General features: G+C 40.3%; 1 protein-coding gene across 7 annotated transcripts; it reads left to right on the top strand.

Annotated features, from left to right (window-relative positions):
* Positions 1-1,841: 1,841 nt before the first annotated feature.
* RLIM (ring finger protein, LIM domain interacting) lies at positions 1,842-19,422 on the top strand. 7 transcript variants are annotated; one of them, XM_084639379.1, is made up of 7 exons: positions 1,842-2,028; positions 4,594-4,653; positions 5,120-5,205; positions 8,347-8,454; positions 11,075-11,267; positions 12,940-13,023; positions 14,162-19,422. In XM_084639379.1, the coding sequence occupies exons 5-7, from the start codon at positions 11,099-11,101 to the stop codon at positions 15,700-15,702; spliced, it is 1,794 nt and encodes a 597-aa protein (XP_084495505.1). In that variant the 5' UTR covers positions 1,842-2,028; positions 4,594-4,653; positions 5,120-5,205; positions 8,347-8,454; positions 11,075-11,098; the 3' UTR covers positions 15,703-19,422. The 7 variants fall into 7 exon arrangements, with proteins under 7 accessions (XP_084495505.1, XP_084495506.1, XP_084495509.1 ...); XM_084639380.1 differs by lacking the exon at positions 5,120-5,205; XM_084639383.1 differs by lacking the exon at positions 8,347-8,454.
* The last annotated feature ends 3,614 nt before the right edge of the window (positions 19,423-23,036 follow it).

Below are 23,036 nucleotides of genomic sequence, written 5' to 3'. Positions count from 1 at the left end.
TGACCAAAATGACCAATGAGGAGACAAGATACTTTCAAAAGCTGGGAGGAGGGAGAGAAACAAAGGGTCTGTCTGTATGCTGGTTTCTGCTAGGGATAGACCAGGAATGGAGCCTTAGAACTTTTAGTAAGTAATCTAGCTAGGTATGTGTTAGATTATGATTTCTTTAAATGGCTGAGAAGAATTGTGCTGAGTAGAATAACTATTTCTGTCTGTGTATCTTTTTTGTAACTTAAGGTTTTGCCTAGAGGGGTTCTCTATGTTTTTGAATCTAATTACCCTGTAAGATATCTACCATCCTGATTTTACCGGGGGGGTTTCTTTATTTCTATTTACTTCTATTTTTTATTAAAAGTCTTCTTGTAAAACACTGAATGCTTTTTCATTGTTCTCAGATCCAAGGGTTTGGGTCTGTGGTCACCTATGCAAATTGGTGAGGCTTTTTATCCAACATTTCCCAGGAAAAGGGGGGTGCAAGTGTTGGGAGGATTGTCCATTGTTCTTAAGATCCAAGGGTCTGGGTCTGTAGTCACCTAGGCAAATTGGTGAGGCTTTTTACCAAACCTTGTCCAGGAAGTGGGGTGCAAGGTTTTGGGAAGTATTTTGGGGGGAAGGATGCGTCCAAACAGCTCTTCCCCAGTAACCAGTATTAGTTTGGTGGTGGTAGCGGCCAGTCCAAGGATAACAGGTGTAATATTTTGTACCTTGGGGAAGTTTTGACCTAAGCTGGTAAAGATAAGCTTAGGAGGTTTTTCATGCAGGTCCCCACATCTGTACCCTAGAGTTCAGAGTGGGGGAGGAACCTTGACACACAGAAAATCCACTGGGATGAAAAACTATAGGGAAATACCACACACCTATTTTGTTGTCATAACCTCCAGGATACCAGGAGTCAGATCAAATAATGAAAGAATTAACATCTCCTCTTACAGTCATTGCTCTTTGTGATGTATTTTTATGCTTCTACATGTATGCATCTGGTGGGTCAGTTTGTGTGGCACCACGTTTTGGGTGTTTTAACACTCGTTTTTATTTAGGACTCTAATATCATCCCATCATGTGCCATACCCAGCAAAGGATTTTAATCTTCAGTGCATGAAATAAGCCAGTTCACTGGCCCAAACTCTGGGTTTGGGATTAGGGCTGCCAACCCTCCAGGACTGTCCTGGAGTCTCCGAGAATTAAAGATGAATCTTTAATTAAAGATAATGTCATGTGATTAAACCTCCAGGAATTCATCCAACCAAAACTGGTAACTAGGGTGACCAGATTAGGGACAAGCCCGATAATTGGGGCATTTTCTTCTATAGGCGCCTATTACCCCTCTCCCCCGTCCCGATTTTTCACACTTGCTGTCTGGTCACCCTATTTGGGATCAGCCGACCTGCAACCATAGGTTCACCGTGGCCCATCCCCCTTGTGCGGGAGCCCAACCGACCCGTGTCGTTCACCTGGCGATACCTTAGAGACCAGGGTCTTGTCTGAGCGCCCAGCGATGGAGGCTGGCCCCCCTGGACAAGGCCCCGGGCCCCCGCGCTGGGGTGCAAGGCAGGACCCGTGGGCTGGGGCCCCGCGCTCACCGGCAGTGCAGGCGGGAGTTGCGCGCATCCGGTCTGGCCCCGCTCAGCCCACTCGCCAACGCTTCAGGGGATCACGCAACGCCCCGCCCTCCTCCTTGGCCCCATCCAAAATGGCTGCCTGGGCAGTGAGTGGGACCGCTCTCTCTGCACGGTCCTCCAAGCTCTATGGCGGCTTGTGTCAGGCGCCTCGCGTACGCCGGACGGGAGAGGAGTGAGCATGCGCATTGAGTTTTCCTTTACTTCCTCTGGCGGCTGCTCCTGTTTCCGGCCCCCCACTTCCCTGGTAACAATGGAGCAGAAAATGGCCGCCTGAGAAGGGGAGGGAAGGAGACGCTGCTGCCGCTCGGGGAGGGACGGAGCAGAGCGAGCCAGGGCCGAGCCCGCTGAGCACCGGGGCAAGCAACGGACCGAGACCCGGGGGGAGGAGGGAGCCTGGCGGCGGCGGCGGGTGAGTATCGGGGCTGGACGCAGACTTTCAAAATGGCCTAGGGAAGGGAGAGGCCCAGGGGAGGAGGAGGCGGCGGCGCCGCTGCTCTGGTTGCCGGCGGAAAGGGGGAGTCTGTGTCCCCGAGCCTCTGCCCCCCTTCGATACCCGACCCTGCCTAGCCGGGGACGTTGGGAAGAGGGCGCACAGGCGGTGGGTGGGGATCCCCGCTCCTGGGGCAGGGAGGACAGCAGGCCCCTTTGGTCTCCCTGTCTCCACGGAGGCGACCCCTTGGTCCTCTCTCTACCCCGTCCCCAAGTGTGAGCGCAGGTCCTTGTCGGCCGCAGGGGAGCCTCACTTCCTGCCCCATCCCCTCCGGCAGGGGAGGACTGACAGACATCTCAGGGCCCTTCAACTCCGCACGGCCTGAGCCCGGAAGGGGACCCATTCTCCGGTTGGGCACCGGGCTAAGCTCCCTCTCGGGGGTTTCGGGGCTTGTCTTTCCGCTGTACCCAGCTGGGTTTGAGGGGGATTGAAACTTGAAACTAGGCCTTTGGGTTTGCAGGGAAACTTGCGCCTCTCTCTCTCCTGTCCAGGGTCTCCTTTAAGGAACTGTAGTTTCTCAGGCTCAAGCCTTCATTTTGTCCTCCCCACACCAGGAGCAAGGAGCCCCATCCTGAGGAGAGAAGTGGAGGGGACTCTCCCTATCACACTCTGTGAGGGCCTCTTTTATTGGGGCCTCTTCTATTTCCAAGTGTCCAGGTTGTTTATAGTTTTGTAACCCACGAAAACTCATGGCCTTCTGATCCCCATTTTCTGTCTAGTCTCACTTACTTCCCAGTTACCTTTATTTACCACGCCTCCAAAATGTTCTGAGGATAATGTAAAAATGATCTGTACTTTTAGGAATGTTTATGGAGGTTAAAACTCTGGTCATCCTGGGATGTCTTATGTTGTTTGTAGTCATACATCTCAAAGGAGGACCAAAATCTATTCTGTATGTATCTTATGGACTTATTCTTGATCCATTATCTATCTATTTGATATACTTACAAAAAGGGTTTTCAACAAAGAACTTCCCTAGGACATTAAGTTGGAACGTTGGATACAGTTTGTATTTTCTGGTGTGAATAAATAAAGAGCCCTGTTTAGTGTTGAATAAATGAGCTTTCAAACTGAAGTGGTACACAAATAACAATAATTAGGTGGACAGCACGACACCGAAGTCTTACTTCCCATCTGCACTATTGGCTATATTGTTTAATTTCAAGTTGGAGGTGACTATGAAATAGTAAAGAAGCTGTAACATCCATCTTCTAATCATTTCAACCATGATAAGTTGATAGGTAGAGTTGAAAATTAAACAGTAACTCCTTCATTTTGTAGATGAAGATAAATGTCTTCTCCCAGTGTCTGGGATTGGATATGTTATGGTGACAGCCCAGTGGTTAAAGGTGCCTATGTATGCCCAGCGTAGGTATGCCCGTTTTGGAATGGTTAATCATCATTTGGAAAGTAAAGGAGTCAGAAATGTTGATCTAACTGCTCATCAAAAGAGGAAAACACATTTTATTAAACAGGTTACAAAGGAAATAATTACTGCATTCTTCCCCCCTCCCCCAGTTAGCAGTACTAAAAATGTATGTTCTTCTGACTCTTAATGTCATATATAAATATTGGTGTGGTTAATTATAAGGTGATGTGACCGTCAAACAAATAGCAGATCCCTAGCCTGGATAATAAACGTTGTCCAGTCCATATTAACTACCTCACAGAAAAGAGAGAGTTGACAGTTTCAGCACTCCTCATCTCTCCACCAAACTCAGAACAGCCTGGTGCCTAATCTTCACACACATTTTGCACTTGTTTGGTTAAGGGCATGATTTTTCTAACCAAAATATTTATACTGGTGTAGCCCCTTATAGAGTTAAAACAGTACAATTCTTGTGTATAGATAAGCTCTTAAGAATGTGTTTAGGCTAAGATTTAAAGGTGTCTGTAGGAATGTTAGTAACACCTTCTAACAAATCTAGTGGAGACAAGGCATTGTATAGTCTAACACATGCTAAACTGGTTTAATTGAAACCCAACTAGATTAACTGATCACTTACTAGCTGAATAGTCTACACTAGACTTTTAGAGCATGTTAGCTGACATGTTCTAACACACCTTTAAATCCTCTTCTAGGTGAAGTCTAAGAGGGGCAGGAACTTGTAAAAACCTAAGCCAGTTGAAGTATGGAAAGGATAAAACATAGCACGTGTATACCTTTTGCCATCAGGATCTCTTATTTTGAATTTCTTATACATAGGCACCTATCTTGCAACCCATATTTTTAAAAAATGTGTTAGTGTTAAACTTTAATGTAGGGATGGATCTTTCCATGGGTATATAAAGGTAACTTGAAGCGTCACAACATTTCCATTTGCTTTTCTCTTCTCAGAATGTATGAGACACTTGGCTGTGCATAAAAAACATAAAATGCATATAAGGCTGCAATTTCATCTTCTTGTCCTGGTTTATGTCAGCAGACACCAATTGGTATTTCTTGGTTGATCTGAAGTATTGATGTTTAACTCTTTCCTTCAGTGAGGACTGCAAAGCTGAGCAGCTTCATTGCTAAAAAATCAAGTGGCAACACTTGATTAGGTAAGATATACTAATATACATTTACTTTATCCTCTTAATTTTAATAACTTTTTTAAAAAACTTCCAACAAGAACAGTCTTTTACAAATTCAGTATGCCAGAGGCATCTGTATCCATAATCTCATAAATAATGTACATGAATTTCTGTTTCTTGATTTGTCATCAAAATCAGATGATGAGATTGTAGTTTTACGTACAGCTAGGTTTTATATTTAAACATAATATATAACTTAAATGTTATTAAATAAGGTATTCTTTTAAAAAAATTATATTTGGGAGTATTTCATGAATTAGACAGCAACCAGGATAGGCTTGTACCCTAATCCTCATTTGTTGGTTGCAGTTGTTTGTCAGCATAGCATTGGCCTGTTATCTCCAGTAGAATCTGTAATAGCAACAATTTTGCGGATTAAGTGGAGTTAAAAGAAGTGTTGAAGTTACATGTTTTTTGCATTGAAATTCTACAGGTTATGTTTGATTTAGAGCTTCCATTAACCGGAGGTCCTGTTTCTGCTGAAACTTGAGCACTACTCGACGGTCATCAGTTTTGCGGGTCTGGCTCCCCAGGATGCTACCCTACTTTTGCTGCTCTCCCTTTCAGTGACGACATTGGCTGCTGACATACCACAGTGCTGCTTCCTCCTAACTTCAGAGTGGGCGTTTTGCTTGCTGACCTTACAGGATGCTCAATTTTAGAGCAAGAGAGAACCATTTTCATGAGACTTCTCTTGTGATACCTCATGTCCAATAGGTCTTCTCTTCTGTGGTATAATCTAAAGACCAAAAGCAACATAATGTCATATTTATTTTCATTTTCAACATGTCTTTTTGACAAATGCTATTTTAATAAGGAAAATTATAACATTTTGAGCCCTCATAGTTGACAGTGGAGTTCTACGAGTGAAACATTTTATTGGATATGTGAAAGTATTGACATATATTCTATTGCGATGTCATACCTATGATTAAAATGATATTCTGATTCTTATGGCTTCTGCTTGTTAGGGCTCTGCGAATATCTTTGTTCCTTTATTAAAATAGCATTTTATACAAATATGTTGTAAAAAGACATACTTTTTTTGGTGTTCTTTGGCAAGTTGACATTTTTCCAGCTTAATTTTTTTTTAAGCAAGGAATGTACAGGTGAAATTTGAGTGGTGTAATGTTTGGGGTAAGATAAGTCTCTCTCCATCACATTTAATTTCCAGATAGATACTTTAAGAACTTTCTGTAGGTGTTTTGTTTTATTTTAGAATACACATTCATACTACATCCATTAGAGTTAATAGCAACAGGCAAAGAATAAGCCCAACATGTAAGGCAGACTTTTAAAAATTTGAAAACTTAATCCCCTATTGTCTCTATGCTGTAGATATTCAGACTGGTTTGAAGGCCCTGATCCTGCAGTACGTGTCTATGTGGGAAAACTCATTATTTTAAGAGGGGCTGTAGGTAGACAGTGGTCCGTCTGTGTGTATCTTGTTGTAGGATTGAGGTGCAAATCTCAGTGAGCCCTCTCCCTCACATGCTTGTATTTTTTTTTAATGCTCTTAATAATTGGGTTCACTCAACAGTCATTTTCTGTGGTCTGTTTTTTGAGAGCAAGGATTTACAGGATAAACAATGATGAAATTTCAAGGTTGAAAACACATGAAATGTGTGGTTTCTTAATGTATTGCAACTAATTATTTATAAAGTACTTGGTGTTTGACATAGCTACATTAAAACTATTTACTAGTTTTTTCTCTTGTGCATCTTAGAAGAGCACAGATTGTACTAGTTTGTTTTTTGAAGCCTAGTCATTAATTTGGTTGTCACATCATGTTAAATAAGGCACTTTAAAATATGATTTAGGCTTTGCAAATATTTTTATACCTTGAGAGAAATGGAGTTCAAGATATTCTAATAGCTAGTTTTAATTTCTCTCAGTGTAAATTACTTGGTGTTGGAGAGCTTTTCTTGACAGGGCAGTAGGGAAGAGCTTTCATCATGAAAGAGGGTTAATAGTCCTACTGGAGATTTAGGTGATCTTTGGGGGTAGGGAATGTGTATATTTTCAAGTCAACATCTGAGTTTTGTCTTGTACATTTTTCTTGAAGTTTGGTTTAGGGAAGGGCAACTCTGACTTCTATACTGATACAACAATTTACCTCTGATTATCAGAAAGGATGACTAGTTCCTTTAGGATGGAAGTGGATCAGTTGGTAATAGCTCATTAAGTATTGTAGTAGGTAATCATTATTTAGAAATTAGTCCTTGTTGGGCACAGTTGCTAAACTGTTTCCACCTATTAACCATCCCTTTTGTGTATTCAAAATTATAAATTAAATTTCTGGGAAGAGAGTCAAGAAATCTGCATAATGTATAGGAAACTAATTTTCTAGAAAATATCCTGTACATGCCAAATGAAATGATGTCCCTCTTAAATATTGAAACACGTATATTTTAATTTCATCTTAAAATATCAATCATTTAGACACAAGACGTTCTGGAGGAGATTAACTCCCTCCAGACAGTTCTTAATAGTGCTTGCTGTTTTATTAATTTTGTTGGTCATAGTCTTTTTCCTCCGATTACTAAGGACTTTGAGACCTACTAGATATTGCTGATGAAGAGCACAACTTTATTTTTTTAAATCGCTCCTTTTTCTTCAGACAGTGTATATTGGAAAGACTTTGATCCTTTAGGGTCTCAAGTTTCCTTTTACTATATACAAGTTGCAGATTTCAGCAATGACTGCAACTTAATTTTAGGTGGGTTTTATTCACTTACAGAAACAAAAGAACATATACTAAGGTACTTCCCTGTAAATTCAGCTCAGATAGCTTTTGGGTTATTTTACTAAGGCCTGAAACAGCTTATTTATTTTCGTGCAAGGAAGACTTAGTTGGTAGGTCATTGTGTCATCTGCTCAATTAACACTTATTTCTGGGAAGCATCTTGTGATCCTCAGATGGAAGGTACCATATAAGTGTAAAGTAGTAAAGATAAAGGTGAACTGAGAGTTTTCGCATTTTACTATTGTATGGGGTCTGAAGTGAATTTCTTAAATGGCTATTTTAGTAAATTCTTGAATTGTGATGCCTGACCCTCGTTCATAGATAGGCTATAACTTAGAAGCCATATATTTTTATGACTTTCTACTCAGGCCTAGTTGTCACAGTATCAATGAATTGATAATTTTAGTACTGGTAGTGGAGCAAAGTAACTGGTAATGGCAACTTTTTTCAATACCAAATGAATATCTTTAGTTCTCCATCATTTATACCCCCGAGACCATAAAATAACTCCTCCCTTGTAGATTATAAAGTCTTGAACTATAGATAGTCACTTCTTGCTATTAAAGCTTGCTGTGTTTCATACACTCTGCTGCTTTGTAGTGATGGTAAGGAGGACACTAGTCATTTGTGCCTGGCACCTTTGAGTGGATTGTTAATGAGTAACTACAGGGAATCCACTTGACTGACTTGTCAAAGAGTGAGCACACCAATTTAAGAGTTTACTGCAATAATATCTGGTTATTCAGCTGCTGAAAAACACTTCCCATCACCATTTTAAAGAAAACTTTCACTTGTTTCAGTCAAGTAGCTGTACAGACTCTTGTTTCCAGCGAACTTTAGACAAATCTTACTGTGTTTCCATAAAGATGTTCAGTTTCATTACTGGATAAACTAAAGTTGGCTATAATCAACAGATCTGCACTCACTACATCTTAGAGACATGAGCTCCTCCAGACATTTGTGCTCTCCCTCGCCAGTTCTGTGCTGACAGAAGAAGGGAAATTTCAGGTTGTGTTACGCAGGTAAGAACTAAATCTCATGTTAAGTTGACCTAAAGCAATAAAAGCAAGGAAACTCACTGATGTGAAACATACTATATATGACCTCCCCTACACAGGTTTAATAGGATGCCACAGTTATGTCTATCATAATGTATTGACAGACATGGTGTGTCTTTCCCTTATTTGCATTTCTTGCTTTATGGTAATATGCTGCTTATGATATCTTAATGTGATGTTTACATTTTAGTGGATAAGTCTCATTTTAGGCATCAAGATAGTGCATTACACTCAAGACACAATTTGTATAGTGGGCTTCAATTATCTAACTGTATCTAGTTATTGTTTCCATAGGCATCTGTTGCATAGTAATCTGGTAATGGTGCTGCTTTACCACCGCTATTGAAATCCTGTTGTGTAGCTAGGCAGAACCAAGGAAACCCCATTGTCATTGTAGTACTATTAGTATCCTAGTGATAGGCATCTAGAATTTATATGCCTATATTCTGCAATGGCTAGGGTAGAAGAGAACTGTTTCTTAGAGGTGGATAAACTGGCTTGGTGCACCTTACATTAGATGTTTGCACTGGTGAAGCTTCTTTGGGGTAGCTATACCAGTGTGAAAAGCCCTAATGTAGGCAAGCTTCCAGGAGTAAACCTAATAGTGTTGAATCTAAATGCAAGACCCTCCTCTGTGGCCTTCTTCCAATAATTACATTTGCCACATCCAACATGTAATTTTGGGCTTGGAGACGGAAGAAGACAAACACAGTAACTCCTGTGTAAGTTACCTAAACGTGTGTAAACAAATGGGCCTTGAAGGTCATGCAATGCCTCTTTTATATTTAGGAGACGTTATGATTTAAACCAGTGGTCCCCAAGGCAGTGCCCACAGGTGCCATGGTGCCCACCAGGGCATTTTTGTGTGCCCGCAGGACACTGCGCCGCCGAGAAGCGTTGCCGTTTCTTGGCAGCATTTTGGTGGTGACGCTTCTTGCCACTGCTGCATTTTGGCGGCGGGGTGTCTGGCGCCCGCCACAGTCTTCTGGGAACAGCAATATGCTATTCCCACAGAAATGTTGGGGACCATTTATTTAAACTGTAGAGACATTTTGATTTTTCTTGACAGTTTTGTTTAGAAACCAAAAAGAGGATCCGTTTCATGCACTAGACCAGTTGTTTTCAACCTTTTGTCATTTGCAGACCCCTAAAAATTTCAAATGGAAGTGTGGACCCTTTTGGAATTCTTAGACATAGTCTGCAGACCCCCAGGGTCCACAGTTTGAAAACCACTGCACTAGGCAAGTGGCCGAGAAACGGATCCTATTATATTTGGAAATTCTCAGATTTAAAAGCACAAAACTCAGAATGGTGTGGTTTTTTTGTTTTCCCCCCTTCCCCCCCCCCCACCCCCTTTTCAATATGTTCACGAGGCATCAGGAGCTGTTTAAAAAAAGAAAACATTTCTGGTGGAAATGTTGTAGAGGAGCATTCCATCAGGTGTAAAACTAGCTAGATAACCAGCCACTTGAGTAACTGGTGCATTCCCACAGTTGTGTAAGACAGTGCTTTACATCGTGGTTGGTGAGGCATACTGATTAATAACCAGGCTTCCTTGTTCTGGCTTCCATTTGGGTAGGTTTACGGTTAACATAATTTCTCCAGAGGTGATACGTTTTCACTGTTAACGTTGACCAAATGCAGATATTACCATATCTCACTAATGTTGAAAGATGCGTTAGAGGTTCTAACCTAACTGAAGCAGGAAAAGTGTGGGGAGAATGCACATATATTGAATTCCTGTAAACATCTGGCAATATGCCAGGTACATAAGACTTTTTGGTCTCATATTCCACTTCATCAAAATTGACAGTTTAACTGCTGTCTAATAAATTACTTTTGGCACTAAATTCCAGAATTCATTCTACAGAACCTTTTTATCCCGAGGAGCTGAATGATCTTTGTATTGCAAGGTGTTCTGTGGCACCCACAATCTACTATGCTGTAATTCTGCTTCCTAGTTTTCACATTTCTTCCAAATGCTTTTGGGGATTGGCTATTCCTCTTAATTGTTCAGAAGGATTGCTGATGAGTAACATGAGGCACTTCCTTTCCTTATAGGCTTGAGCTTGGGAGGCTTAATCCTATTAAAATTGCCTTCTAAAGGAACATAGTGTTGGATTCAGATGACTCATGTCCTTCACAGGATTGTTTTAAGGCAGACTTTAGGCTGCTCTAGGTTCTGCTTTGTCACATAGCTGCAACATTTGGGTATGCTATAAGGCGGTTTAGACGTCTCCTTCCTGAGCAATGTTGGGTGCACGAAAGATTGCCTGAAGGATTTGGTCTGTAATTTTTATGCTTCCCTAAACATATTGCATTTTTAAAATGATTTAAATTCTGGATCAAGTAGTGATTTAAATTGTGGTACAAGATACCCATATAACTGGAACTTTATCAGCAAACTAAATTTCTCCTTAAATAATTTAAATATATGATAGCGATTAAGTGTGTGTTGTCCGAGTCAAGTTCAACGACAGATTGTGCTGAATTCCACTGAATGTGTCAATAAGCATTACAGATTATTTTATTCATTTTTGTATGTATGGTTTTCAAAATATGTAGTTTTCCTCTCCTTTTTTAGATACTTTCCCACTCTTTCATCAACATGGAAAGCTCAGATTCTAACGATAAAGGAAGTATTGATCACTCAGAAGCACAGCGCCGGAGTCAGCTGGATCGATTAGAACGTGAAGAAGCTTTTTATCACTTTGTAAATAACCTGAATGAAGAGGACTATAGGCTTATGAGGGATAACAATTTGCTAGGAACACCAGGTATGTTAAAACATGTAGGTAGCATGAAAACTTTAATTTACGAATGTGAATGCCTCTGCACCCATTTTCAGACTACCTAGTTCCTCTCTCCATTCTGGTGCTGAATGTGTCTTCAGCATTTCTGATATTTTTACTACTATTTTATGCCATTGTAGAGAGTAGTTCTTCTGCTTGGCTGAGCACACAGTAGACCAGTGGTTTTCAAACTTTTTTCTGGTGACCCAATTAAAGAAAATTGTTGATACCCGCAACCCAACGGAGCTGGGGATGAGGTGTTTGGGGTGTGGGAGGGGGCTTAGGGCTGGGGCAGAGGGTTGGGGTGTGGGGATGAGGGCTGTGGGGTGGGGCCGGGAATGAGGGGTTCAGGGTGTGGTAGGGGCTTTGGGCTTTGGAGGGGGTCGGGGTGCAGGAGGGGGTCGGGGCTGGGGGTGCAGGCTCTGAGGGAGGCCAGGGATGAGGGGCTTGGGGTGCAGGAAGGGGCTCCGGGTTGGGGCAGGGGATTGGTGCACGGGGTTTGGGTGTGGGTTTACCTCCGGCGGCTCATGGTCAGTGGCACAACCCGAGTGCAGAGGCAGGCTTCCCGCCTGTCCTGGCGCCGCGGACTGTGCTGTGCCCCGGAAGTGGCCAGAGGAGGTCCAGCTCCCAGACAGAGGTGCGCAGTGAGCGGAGCCCCATGCGCCGCCCTCCTCCCCCTCCCCCCGGCCTAGGAGCAGGACCTGCTGCTGGCTGCTTCTGGGGCGTAGCGCGGTGCCAGACTCAGAACAGGTAGGAACTATTAATTTTTACTGGCCAGCCACCAGGCTCTCTGGGTGCTAAGCAAGGCAACCCATTGCCTTGCATTCCACGACCTAGTGCTGAAGTTTGAAAACCACTGCAGTAGACCATTCCTTGAAGGTAATATGAATAGTGTAGAGCTTGTTAGGTTAAACTAGATGTGCTAATTCAATTTTAAGAAAATGTTAGTGTTCACTGGGACTTGCAAAGTCTGTACTACTGAGGGCTGCATTGGCATCTTGCCAGGTATCTGAGTCTCACTTGGGCTCTTTCTACATAAGAAGGTTGCAGTGGTTTAACTAAAGGTGTCATTTTAAAACCAATTTAGCTAAACCTGTGTGAACAGTCTTGTTTCAGTATAAGAGTGGCTTATTTTGGTTTAGTTAAAACTGATTCCAAATAGATTTGTGCTAAACTGAAATCAACAACTCTTAATCTGAAATGTGTCCGCTGTGGTGTTTTTGCACTGGTTTAACTAAATCAGTTTAAAATAACACTTTTAGATAACCAGTGCAACTTTCTCTTGTAAATGAGGCCTTGATTGATGTAGGATGGAGAATACTGCTGACATGTCATTATAAGACCCAGAAAGCATTTTGCCATCTTCTGAGCACGTTGTAACTCTTTGTTAGCTGGAGCCTCAGCAAATCTTACCTAAGGGCAGTAGTGTTGGAGGGCTGTGATTTATGCTTTGGCTACCCTGACTTAGGTATCACAGTGTGTCAGAATTCAGAAAACACTTAAAAGCAGTCAGTATCTTGTTAGGACAGTATTTGCAGTTCAAAGAGAATGTAGGCGTAATCTAATGTAATGTAATGTACTCTTAAGCTATGGATTATTCTTGCCTTTGCATATCTGCCTTTAAAATAGTTTTGGAAATCTTTGCTTGCTTCCTAAGGTGAAATTACTGAAGAAGAACTGATGAGAAGGCTACATCAAGTTAAAGAAGGTCCACCACAGCAAAACGGTGATGAGAATAGAGGTATATATACTGTATTTGTGGAAGCTCTTAACTTTAGCACCCAGTATAGATCTTAACTTGAATGCAGGAATGGAACATGTTAAGCCTGGGCAGGTGTGAGGTGAGCAGTGTTTTAGAATTAAGTGAAGATAATCTGTTATCTGCTTCAGAGGTCAAAGTTTTGAAGAGATTTCAGCTAGAACATGTCGCACTTATATTTTGCTGCACTGTGATCACTTCTGCAGTTCTTTATTTTTGTTTAGATTTCTCTCCATTCTGTTCCCTTACTGGAGTGCTTTCTGAGATTCCCACATTTTCTCACCTTTACTCTTTTCCTCTCAAGGTTGCCACATTGCCTCCCTACAGAAAGGTTTACACATGGGTCCCACTGAACCCTGTCATTGTTAGCTAAATGAGTGTGCTAGACTAGAGAACCAAGTATTCCAGGCCACTAAGGCAATGTCTACACTAGCACTTACGTTGGCAAAACTTTTGTTGCTCAGAGATATGAAAAAACCACTCCCCCGAGTGACATAAATTTTGCCAGAATAAGTGCTCATGTGTACAGCACTATGTTGGTGGGAGAGCATCTCCCACTGACATACTACCACTCCTCATTGAGTTGGTTTTATTTTGTTGGCGGGAGAACTCTCTCCTGTTGGCATAATGTGGCTACACAAGTACTCTTACAGCAGCACAACTGTATCTGTACAGCTGTGCCTCTATACGCTTGTAAATATAGACATGGCTTTGGTTTTGTGATTTAACTGCTGCTATACTAGACCATTGAATGGACAGTATTCAAGCAAGTAAAAAACATCTAATGTTTTTTTTTTTTTTTACAGTTGAAACGTAACTGATTTTCCATTTAGTTGTTACAAGAAATAATTATTTTGATTACTTGTTTGCTATTTGGCTACAACTTCTAAAGAGGCATAATTATTGGCAGTAGAAAAATGTCCACTCATGCTCCCGCAAAGAAACAGCTCTTTTAGACATGACACTAATCAAGATGTTAAGGATGAAACTGTTACGGTGTTTAAAAGGCTTAAATATTTTAAAACTGTAACTTGCTTAATTAAGGAATTATATTTTTGGAAAATTTAATCTAAGAATTACCTCAGTTCTCTAATTTTGGTAGTTCCCTTTCTTTTGACAGGTGCAGAATCCACAGAAGATGTTTCTAATAGAGATTCCATAATAGACTGGCTTAATTCAGTACGACAGACTGGAAATACCACACGGAGCGGGCAAAGAGGAAACCAGTCTTGGAGGGCAGTGAGCCGGACTAACCCTAACAGTGGTGATTTCAGATTCAGTTTGGAAATAAATGTCAACCGTAATAATGGGAACCCAAACCCAGAAGCTGAAAATGAGCAATCTGTAGAGCCCTCCAATGGTGAGGATTTGGAAAATAGCCAAAGTGACACTGAGACTCCAAGATCTGAATCGCCATCTGTAAGGCAGCCTGGATCAGACAGAAGTACCTCTGAGGAGTTAGCAACTGAGGAAGCATCTCCTGTCAGAGGCCAGAGAAGAGCAAGAAGCAGGAGCCCAGAACAACGAAGAACCCGGGCTAGGACTGATAGAAGTAGGTCACCTATTAATCCAGCAAGCGAGACTCCTCGCAGGTCTCCTCACAATATGCCATCTCAGACTCTTGATCATTCCCTGGTAAATGAATCCGAGGGAAGTTCTAGAACTAGACAGCATGTGACGTTAAGGCAACATACAACGGGGACTGAGATTGCAAGTGAAAATGCAGTTCTGTTTTCAACCCCTGAAACAAGACCTGCTCCTCCAGCATTAGGTTCTTCAGAAACAAATGGCAGCAGTGAGTCTGCAGCTCCTGGACAGAGGCCACCTACCATAGTTCTTGATCTTCAAGTGAGAAGAGTCCGTCCAGGAGAATATCGGCAGAGAGACAGCATAGCCAACCGAACCCGATCCAGGTCCCAGACACCAAACAATACAGTCACTTATGAAAGTGAACGTGGAGGGCTTAGGCGCACATTTTCACGTTCAGAACGGGCTGGAGTGAGAACTTATGTCAGTACCATTAGGATTCCTATTCGTAGAATCATAAACACGGGCTTTAATGAGACAACATCAGTCGCAATTCAGACCATTCTGAGGCAGATAATGACAGGTTTTGGAGAATTAAACTACTATATGTACAGTGATGGTGATGCAGATCCTAGTGGCCCAGTCCCAAACCAAAATGTAGATGCTCCTGAGCTACAGAATGGAGGTGATAGTGGTGGTACTAGTTCACGCAGTGAAAGTACCGAGGGTAGCTCAGGGGAGGTATATGAAAGTAGTAATGAAGGAGGTTCAACATCTGTTAGGCGGGAAGGTCGCAATACGAGAGGATCAGTCACTTTTGAAGAAAGTGGCTCTTTACCATTCCTTAGCCTAGCGCAGTTTTTTCTACTAAATGAGGATGATGATGACCAGCCAAGAGGACTCACCAAAGAACAAATTGACAACCTAGCGTGGAGGAATTTTGGTGAAAGCGATGCTCTGAAAACCTGTAGTGTCTGTATTACAGAATACACAGAAGGCAACAAGCTTCGTAAACTGCCTTGTTCCCATGAGTACCATGTCCACTGCATTGATCGCTGGTTATCAGAAAATTCCACTTGTCCTATTTGTCGTAGAGCAGTCTTAGCATCTGGTAACAGAGAAAGTGTTGTCTAAATGAGATCTGAATCTTTGGCTGAACAGCTGGTGTAATAGTGATGGGCAACAAAGTCACTTTCATTATGGCCACTTTTTGAGTGGTGCTTCAATGTAAAGTAATGAGTTTGGCTGCTTCTTCCCTCATGGAAACATTTTCTCAGAATTAAAGCTTTTAAAATGGGAATCTCTTTAAATCAGAGTCTCCAAATCTATTCAGTTTCAGTGTCTTGAATTTCAGAAAATTTTATTTCCCCTAAGATGCCTATTTGCTATAAATTTCTTTTTTTTTTTTTCCCATCATCAAGACTGTTAAGCTCCTTCCCCCGCCTTCCCTTCCCCTCCCCCATGCATTGTGAATCTTAAAGACCTTAGCGCTCAGCTCATCCCTTTAAGGAACTTATCTGAGAAGTCATCCTAGCTACAGCACATGCTTCATAGTGGATTTTTAAAAACAAACCCAGCTATTCCACTGAATATGAAATTAATTCAACTGCACCCTTAAATATAATTTTGGTTAACTTTCGTATTGCGTATTCTTGGACATGTGAGTGCAGATAACACTAATGGTAGCCCTTTTCCCATTGTACAGCTGTCTCCAGCCCATCACTATGGCACGCTGTAGAGTGAGCTGATTGCTTAATCGGGATATTTATCTTGTGGAAATATAAGATATGCCTATGCTTGTTTAAATAAAAAAATCACAATTTTTGTTTTACAATTGTAAAGCTTTTTTGTAGAAGCTCAGTACTTTTCCAGTGCACTGTTGTACTAATGCATTAAGAATTAAAATTGTACCATGCTTAGAAATGAAGAGAATGCTTTTCATATAAGACCCACCACACACACAGCAAACTAAATACAAGCGAGCTGCTTTTGTAAATGTTATTGTCAAGAGCAGTGCATATCTGTACTATTTAATTTATGTGAACAGCTACTGTAACATAAAACAGTTAAGAATTAGACATCTTAATTGCATTAAAACTCATGGCAATTGAATGTTATAATTGCAATGTCTTGGCTCAGTAATGCCACCAAAAAGGTGGTGATAAAAAAAAAAATAGAAACCTGCTCTGAAGACTGGTTTTTTCTTTGTATGGTTACTGATGTGTAATGATACAAATTTGTATGTACCAGTTTCATTCAGTGAGGATTTTGCCCAAGTTTTGTATTAAGCTGTATTTTAATCACTGAGGGGGCTGTATGTAACTTTCAGCAGTCATGTTGGCAAATTAATTTTTCTTTTTCCACCCTAATGACATCGTTAATCTCTGGAGCTTTGGTAGTTGATTTAACACACTGACCTCCAAATATCAATGGAAGTTGCAGTGTCCAGGGTAGAGAAATTAACATTTAGGTGTAACTGAGAAATAATCTTCTAACAGAAGTTTATCTAACGAATTGCCAATCTTAAATTGTTGGTTACTGGAATACATTTAAAAAATGAAATTTCAAGTTGTTTGAATTTGCAACTTATTTTCCTTAAAGTAAAATATTAGGCATGTCTCTTTACTGTTAAAGACCTGTCTAAATTCCAGTTGTGTTTTGTATTAAAAGTTAATGTGGGCTTATCACAATTCAGATCTTATAAATGCATTTACACAATTTTAAGTCTTCTTTGGAAATGTTCATAGCTCAGCTGTCTTTACACGGTGGGAAACCTCTTCCCCATCTCCCCCATCCCCAAGAAACCTTCCTTTTGTTTTACTCTTTAGTAGCTTTGCCAACGCTACATGCTTCTCAAGGAAAGCAGCGTTCTGTTTCAAGTAAAAAATATAGTAGTTGTTAACTAGGGATATGAACTGCTCTTGCTGGCTAGGTCCAAACTGTTGCTCGATACTCAGATGGCAAAACCAAACCTGTCCTGTCTTTTTTACGTTAACAGATCTTCAGTATTTGAGTGGTGGTTACATAGAACGTCATCCTAGCTGTTAAAGCCATTATAATTGAACTACTCACCAGCCAGGTCAGGATTCCAAGGTGTTCTGGAGCGCTCCCATTTTTCTAACAGTGCATTTTCCTGTCATCCCCAGTTCAGTGGGGAATCCTGACTGGCTGGTGAGCTCGCTTTCCTTGTGGTGGAACGCTCCATCATTGTAAGGGTGTTCCTTATCATATGTTTTTAAAACATTTATAAACAAATACATACTCTCGAATGTTTTCTCTCTGAGATGTGTTCAGCTATAAAATTGGAGGTTAGATATTAATGTTACTGGTTGGACTTTGATTCATGAATGTAGCTAATGAATCTTAAACCAAAACTACTTCTCAAACATTGGACACCATGATTTTGAATCTTTTCTGTAGTGTGCACATAAGTGTATGCAATCACTTGCATTTTTCAGTAACAGTCTTTGCTGACTTGGACTGTAGAATTAAAATTGAAATATTTTATAGTGGTATTTGCTACTGATTTCTAAATACACTTTTAGCTTTTTAAAATCAGATGTCTTAGGAGGACTAAGGACAGAAATTAGAATAATATGAGCCCATTAGCAACAAGCGATACTCAGTGGAGCAAGGCTGTAATACCTCATTAAGAAGTTACTCTTGTTAATTCAGATTGTTCTTGGTTTCCAAGAACTATACAGTTCAACAACCATCTTTGTAGTTTTATTATGATTGCCTAAAAGTGGTATGCCTTAATGTTTTAACTTTATGTAATTGTACCAACGGTTTAGTGTCTGAGGTTCCCAAAAAGGTACCAGAAACCAGTGTTCACCTCAATTAAGAATCCTTTGAATGTTTCAAATGTTTTAATTATTTATAATGAAATTCCTTTTTAAACTTACTATACCAGTAGCACTGGGGTTTGTTTCTTTGACTTCAAACAATTGGCATGATTGATATTGCTGTTAGTGAGGAACTCTTAAGTAGATGAGGCATTTACCAACGTCCACAACAGTTCTGGAAATGAGCAATGGTATAACTGTGCTCTGAGCTACATCCAGTAACTCAGTGGCGTTTATGAATTACTTTCGTATTATGAATTGTGCAAAACAAATCTGTGGAAAATTATTGGCCTGATCCAGCAGCAGGAATTCTCATCTGAATAAGGGTTGCTGGATCAGGCCCTAGTATTATAAGGTAGTTTAGTTCATTCCAGTATAGTACAATAAATTTATGGGTGTCATTCTTTCCTTTAAAGTTATATTAAGCTTTAAAAGCCAATATTAATACTTCAATTTTAAATTAAATTGCAAGCTTTATAGGTAAAGTATAAAAGCGTCTCTAGTGAGGTGCTCACAATTAGTAAAGTTAGTCTCTTGAATCAATTTATTTAAAAATATATGAATCCTTTTGGTGCCAAGCATTCTTAACATATTTGCACCTATAGCTTTCTTAAGCTTAAACCTATTTTTTCAGCATTGGAATTGTAGATGGATGTGCACTGTTTTTACAGCCACTTTACTGGATGCCAGTGGCCACTGAGAGGTTAAAACACAGCCGTTATCTTTTGGGTTTTTTTTTAATGCCCACGTGTACATAGATGAATAAATTTAAAAGATTCTGGTAGCCTTATTATACATTTGCTGCTCTCCTCTCCTTAGTTTATAGTGCCATCTTGAGGAAGCTTTTTTTACCCTCCTTCAAAGTTGGGGCGAATACACATCTTTGACTCCATTATTTATTAAAACATTAATTTCTTTGCTGTTTAAGTTGGTTTTGTGTCTGAAGAAGCTCCCCCGCTAGAGCTTGTATAAGGAAAGCGGATGTTAAAAAAAAGAAAAGAAAAGAAAAACACACACTCTCTCTCTCTCTCTCTTGCACATTGTGGACAGCCATCCTTCCGGTGTTTGGGATTACCCCTAGGTATTTAAAATGTAGAAGAGTGCACAACCTTTTGTTTTGTAAGAGTGCAGCATATAGTTCTAATCAAACTGCAAATTTGTAGACCTTTTTAATGGGTTTTATCCATTAAGTGAAAGAACTGTGAAAAATAGTGATTGGTTTTTATTGGGATTCTTCTTTTACTTGCACTTTTGTAAAAAATAAAAATAAAAATAAACAGCTTTTTGCAAATAGTATTTTGCAGGCAGTTAGTTCATTTATGTTAACTGATCCTTGTTTGGAAACTAGTGTTATTTGACAGGGTAGTTGCTGCACCGCATGCATAGAAACTACTCGTTAAAAGTTTCTTAAGGACTTTCTGTAGGAAGTATTGGTGTGCATGCATAGCAGCTGCACTAACATGATACTGTACAAATTTTGAAGAAGCCATGATTGGCCATTGTGCCAACTTGCAGATTAATGTGTTTTCAACTAATGTTGACACAATGGACAGTAATGACTGTCCGCTATCCATGGATTATGCGAACATGTAGTGTCCAAAGGACCATTTCACTAATCTAATTTCAGTATGAAATTTATCTTAAAATATTTGCCTACACTTTGAGGAAATTCATGGTCTGAGATATGTTATCGTAACTAGGGTCTAATTTTAAGATGAGAAAAGAAATTTAGTTAAAGCATTGGTTTCCATTTTGTACCAGTGTGCCTAGGTATTCTATGGGTCTTCCAACAGTGTGTGTTCTTAATCAGCACATATATTGCAATATCAAGGTTCAGCTGGCTGGGTTTAGCTGTTTAGCTGCAGCCTTAACTTTTCTTTGCATTGTTAATTTGAGACCCTTACTATAACTGTAATGTGGCATTCCGTGTAAGAATCTGGTGTTTCCATTCATCCTCAGTACGACTGGGGATTTATGTGACTTGATTAGGGTTACGTGATCGGATCTTGAGTTGATTAGGTATGCAGTTGTAATGGAAATGCCTGTGCCAGATTAGCTGGCTTCTCCCAGGAGGTGTTAACTCGGAGCCATGTTAAGGGAATTAAGCAACACAGTTAGAAATATTTCAAATTTTCACCTACAAGAGGCTTTTTTTTGTTTGGGTTGGGTTGCTGAGGGGAAGGAGACAAGCAAATCTAATGGTAATGTAATTTACTGAAAGCACATTAAATTATGTTGTGTAAAAATTAGTTTGATTCTGTTATATCAGGGCTTCCCAACCTCTTTTGCACCAAGATTTCCTTTTTCTTATGGGCGAATCCATTATTGAACCTTACTTGGTTCCATTATCTGGTTTTCGTCACTTAAATTAAAATCCCAAGAGCCCTTCCCTATATCTGATAGGCTGTTGGCTGGGAAGCCCTGTATTAAACTGAGAATGTAACAATTTTCCTTTTTGTACAGTGCTTTACATTGTTTATATTGGACTTTAGTACAAAATGGTACTCTAAAAGGTCATAAAACAGTTTGATCATATTTGATAGCTAACATTTAGGAAGAGTTTGTTTCCTATGTAAGATGTCATAATGCAAATTTAAATAGACTCAATAAAATGCATGAAGTGATAATTTTGTTCTTGATCATCGCTCCTTGGGGACTGGGGGGTGGTGTTCATTCTGTAGTGGGAATGAAATTGGGACTACCAGGGTTAATAGCTCATGATAAATGTGATGGGAATCCCTTTTTTTTTTTTTCAGGTTTTAGAGTAGCAGCTGTGTTAGTCTGTTATTTGAAGTGGGAGAGCAGGAAAGGAATAGGAACAACCTATGGCTTTTTGTCAAAAGAATTTGTCTGCTTCTTTGTATACTAAACTGAAGGGATAAATCTCATCACATACAAGAGTTCACTAAATCAGTTGCATAGAATACAAGGACATAGTTTTAATTCATCTTCCAAAATAGTAGCTGTGATTTATGGGTGCTATTCAGTAACTGAAATCAATGACCTGGCCTCAACGGTGAAAGTCAATCTAGAAACATGCAGAGGGCCATAGAAACACCGTCAAGATTGCATAAATTCATCTATGGCCAGAGGCTTCCTTTTAAAATTAATCTCTGACCTGTGTGCGGTGCTCCACATGAATGAGAAGGAAACTAAATACCTTTCGGAGGATGTGGAAAACTATATGCTTCTCCATGCATGCTCTATGAGTAGGAAGCAAAGACCAATCCTGGACACGTGGGATGATGTCTGAAACAAAGGGTGGGAGGGTCTAATTGTATTTATTAAGACAGCATTCAACAAGATGTAACAAAAAATGGAAGGCAGGAGTAGGAGAATAGTGATGGGATTGCGTGGGATAATATAAAGGCTTACATAGACATAGTTATAAGAGCCATGTCTGTGCTTTGTGCAATTTCTCTAACTTTGTGCAGATATTTATTGATAAAAGTGGTGTCTTGCATCAGAAACTAACAGTATTGAGTTCGGTTTGGACTGAAAGTGGCACCCTTAAGTGTACTGCAACGCAAAATAGTAGTGTCCTCTGTGTGAAGATGCTTTCAATGCCCTTCAAGGATGATTTATCTGTTTAATTAGGGGCATAATCTAATCTTTCTGAAGGCAAAGGCTTGTGAATTGGGAAGTCTTGAGTTCTAATTCTGGCTCTGATACAGACTTTGTAGTCTTGGGCAAGTCACTTTGCTTTTCTCCCTCTGTGTCCCTGTTTCACAGATGGGGATCATAATCTCCACCTCCTTTTATTTCTAGATGACTGGTTCAAGTGTGCCTCCGGTAGGTACTGATATTCATTATATGAAGTGAGTTGGTCTCTGTTGGGAAGTGGCAACAGCCACATTATTAAAAACCACCACCATAATTAGCATCGTTTGTTCTTGTTGGAATTCTTATATAAAATGGCCATTGAAACTGATCTCTCATGGCCCTGCCCACTCAGTGTTGATGTGATTGCAAGGAGAAGCTTGCGTTACTCCTGCTGTCTGTACTGTATAGTACCTACTCTGTAGAGGGCAGACTTCATTTTCTAAGGTGCCTTTTTACCAGTGCCAATTTCTTAAAGAAAAATATTCTCTATATTCTAACTTCTGTCTGTTTTAGGGTTTTATACTAGCACCCTTCACTATAGGATCCAAGCATTTTCCATGTAAAATCAATAGCAATAGTGATATCCTGGAATCTTTGGCTCTCCTCACTTTTGGGGGTAAAAACTCTGCTTAGCCTATTTATTATTTGGCTTGTTGGTTGTTTGGTTTGTTAAAAGTTCTTTGTTTTTATTATTGGACGGGTGTGCTTTGGTAGGATGGAATAGTCAGTGTTGTGCAAACTGACTACCACTGACTTCCACCACTGACTTGTATGGTGGAAGGACTTGCAGTGTTTCCTAAAGGATAGTTTAGTTTTGGATCTGTCTAATCTCTGGAATTTTATTTCTAGTCAGATCTCCTTGCCCGAGGGTGCTTTATCCACAACTCTTATATGCTTCATCCTGAGTTTTGTGATTTGTATTGTCCCAGAGGGACACAACTGTTTCAGTGGTTCATAGATTGAAATTTGATCTTTAATATTGTTGGGCCTTGATCTATTAAGTTGTGTGATTTTAGTCTA

Source organism: Lepidochelys olivacea (assembly GCF_965140295.1).
Source record: "Lepidochelys olivacea isolate rLepOli2 genome assembly, chromosome: 9".
Lineage (NCBI taxonomy): Eukaryota > Metazoa > Chordata > Testudines > Cheloniidae > Lepidochelys > Lepidochelys olivacea.
This window is presented reverse-complemented; position numbering and strand designations above follow the sequence as displayed.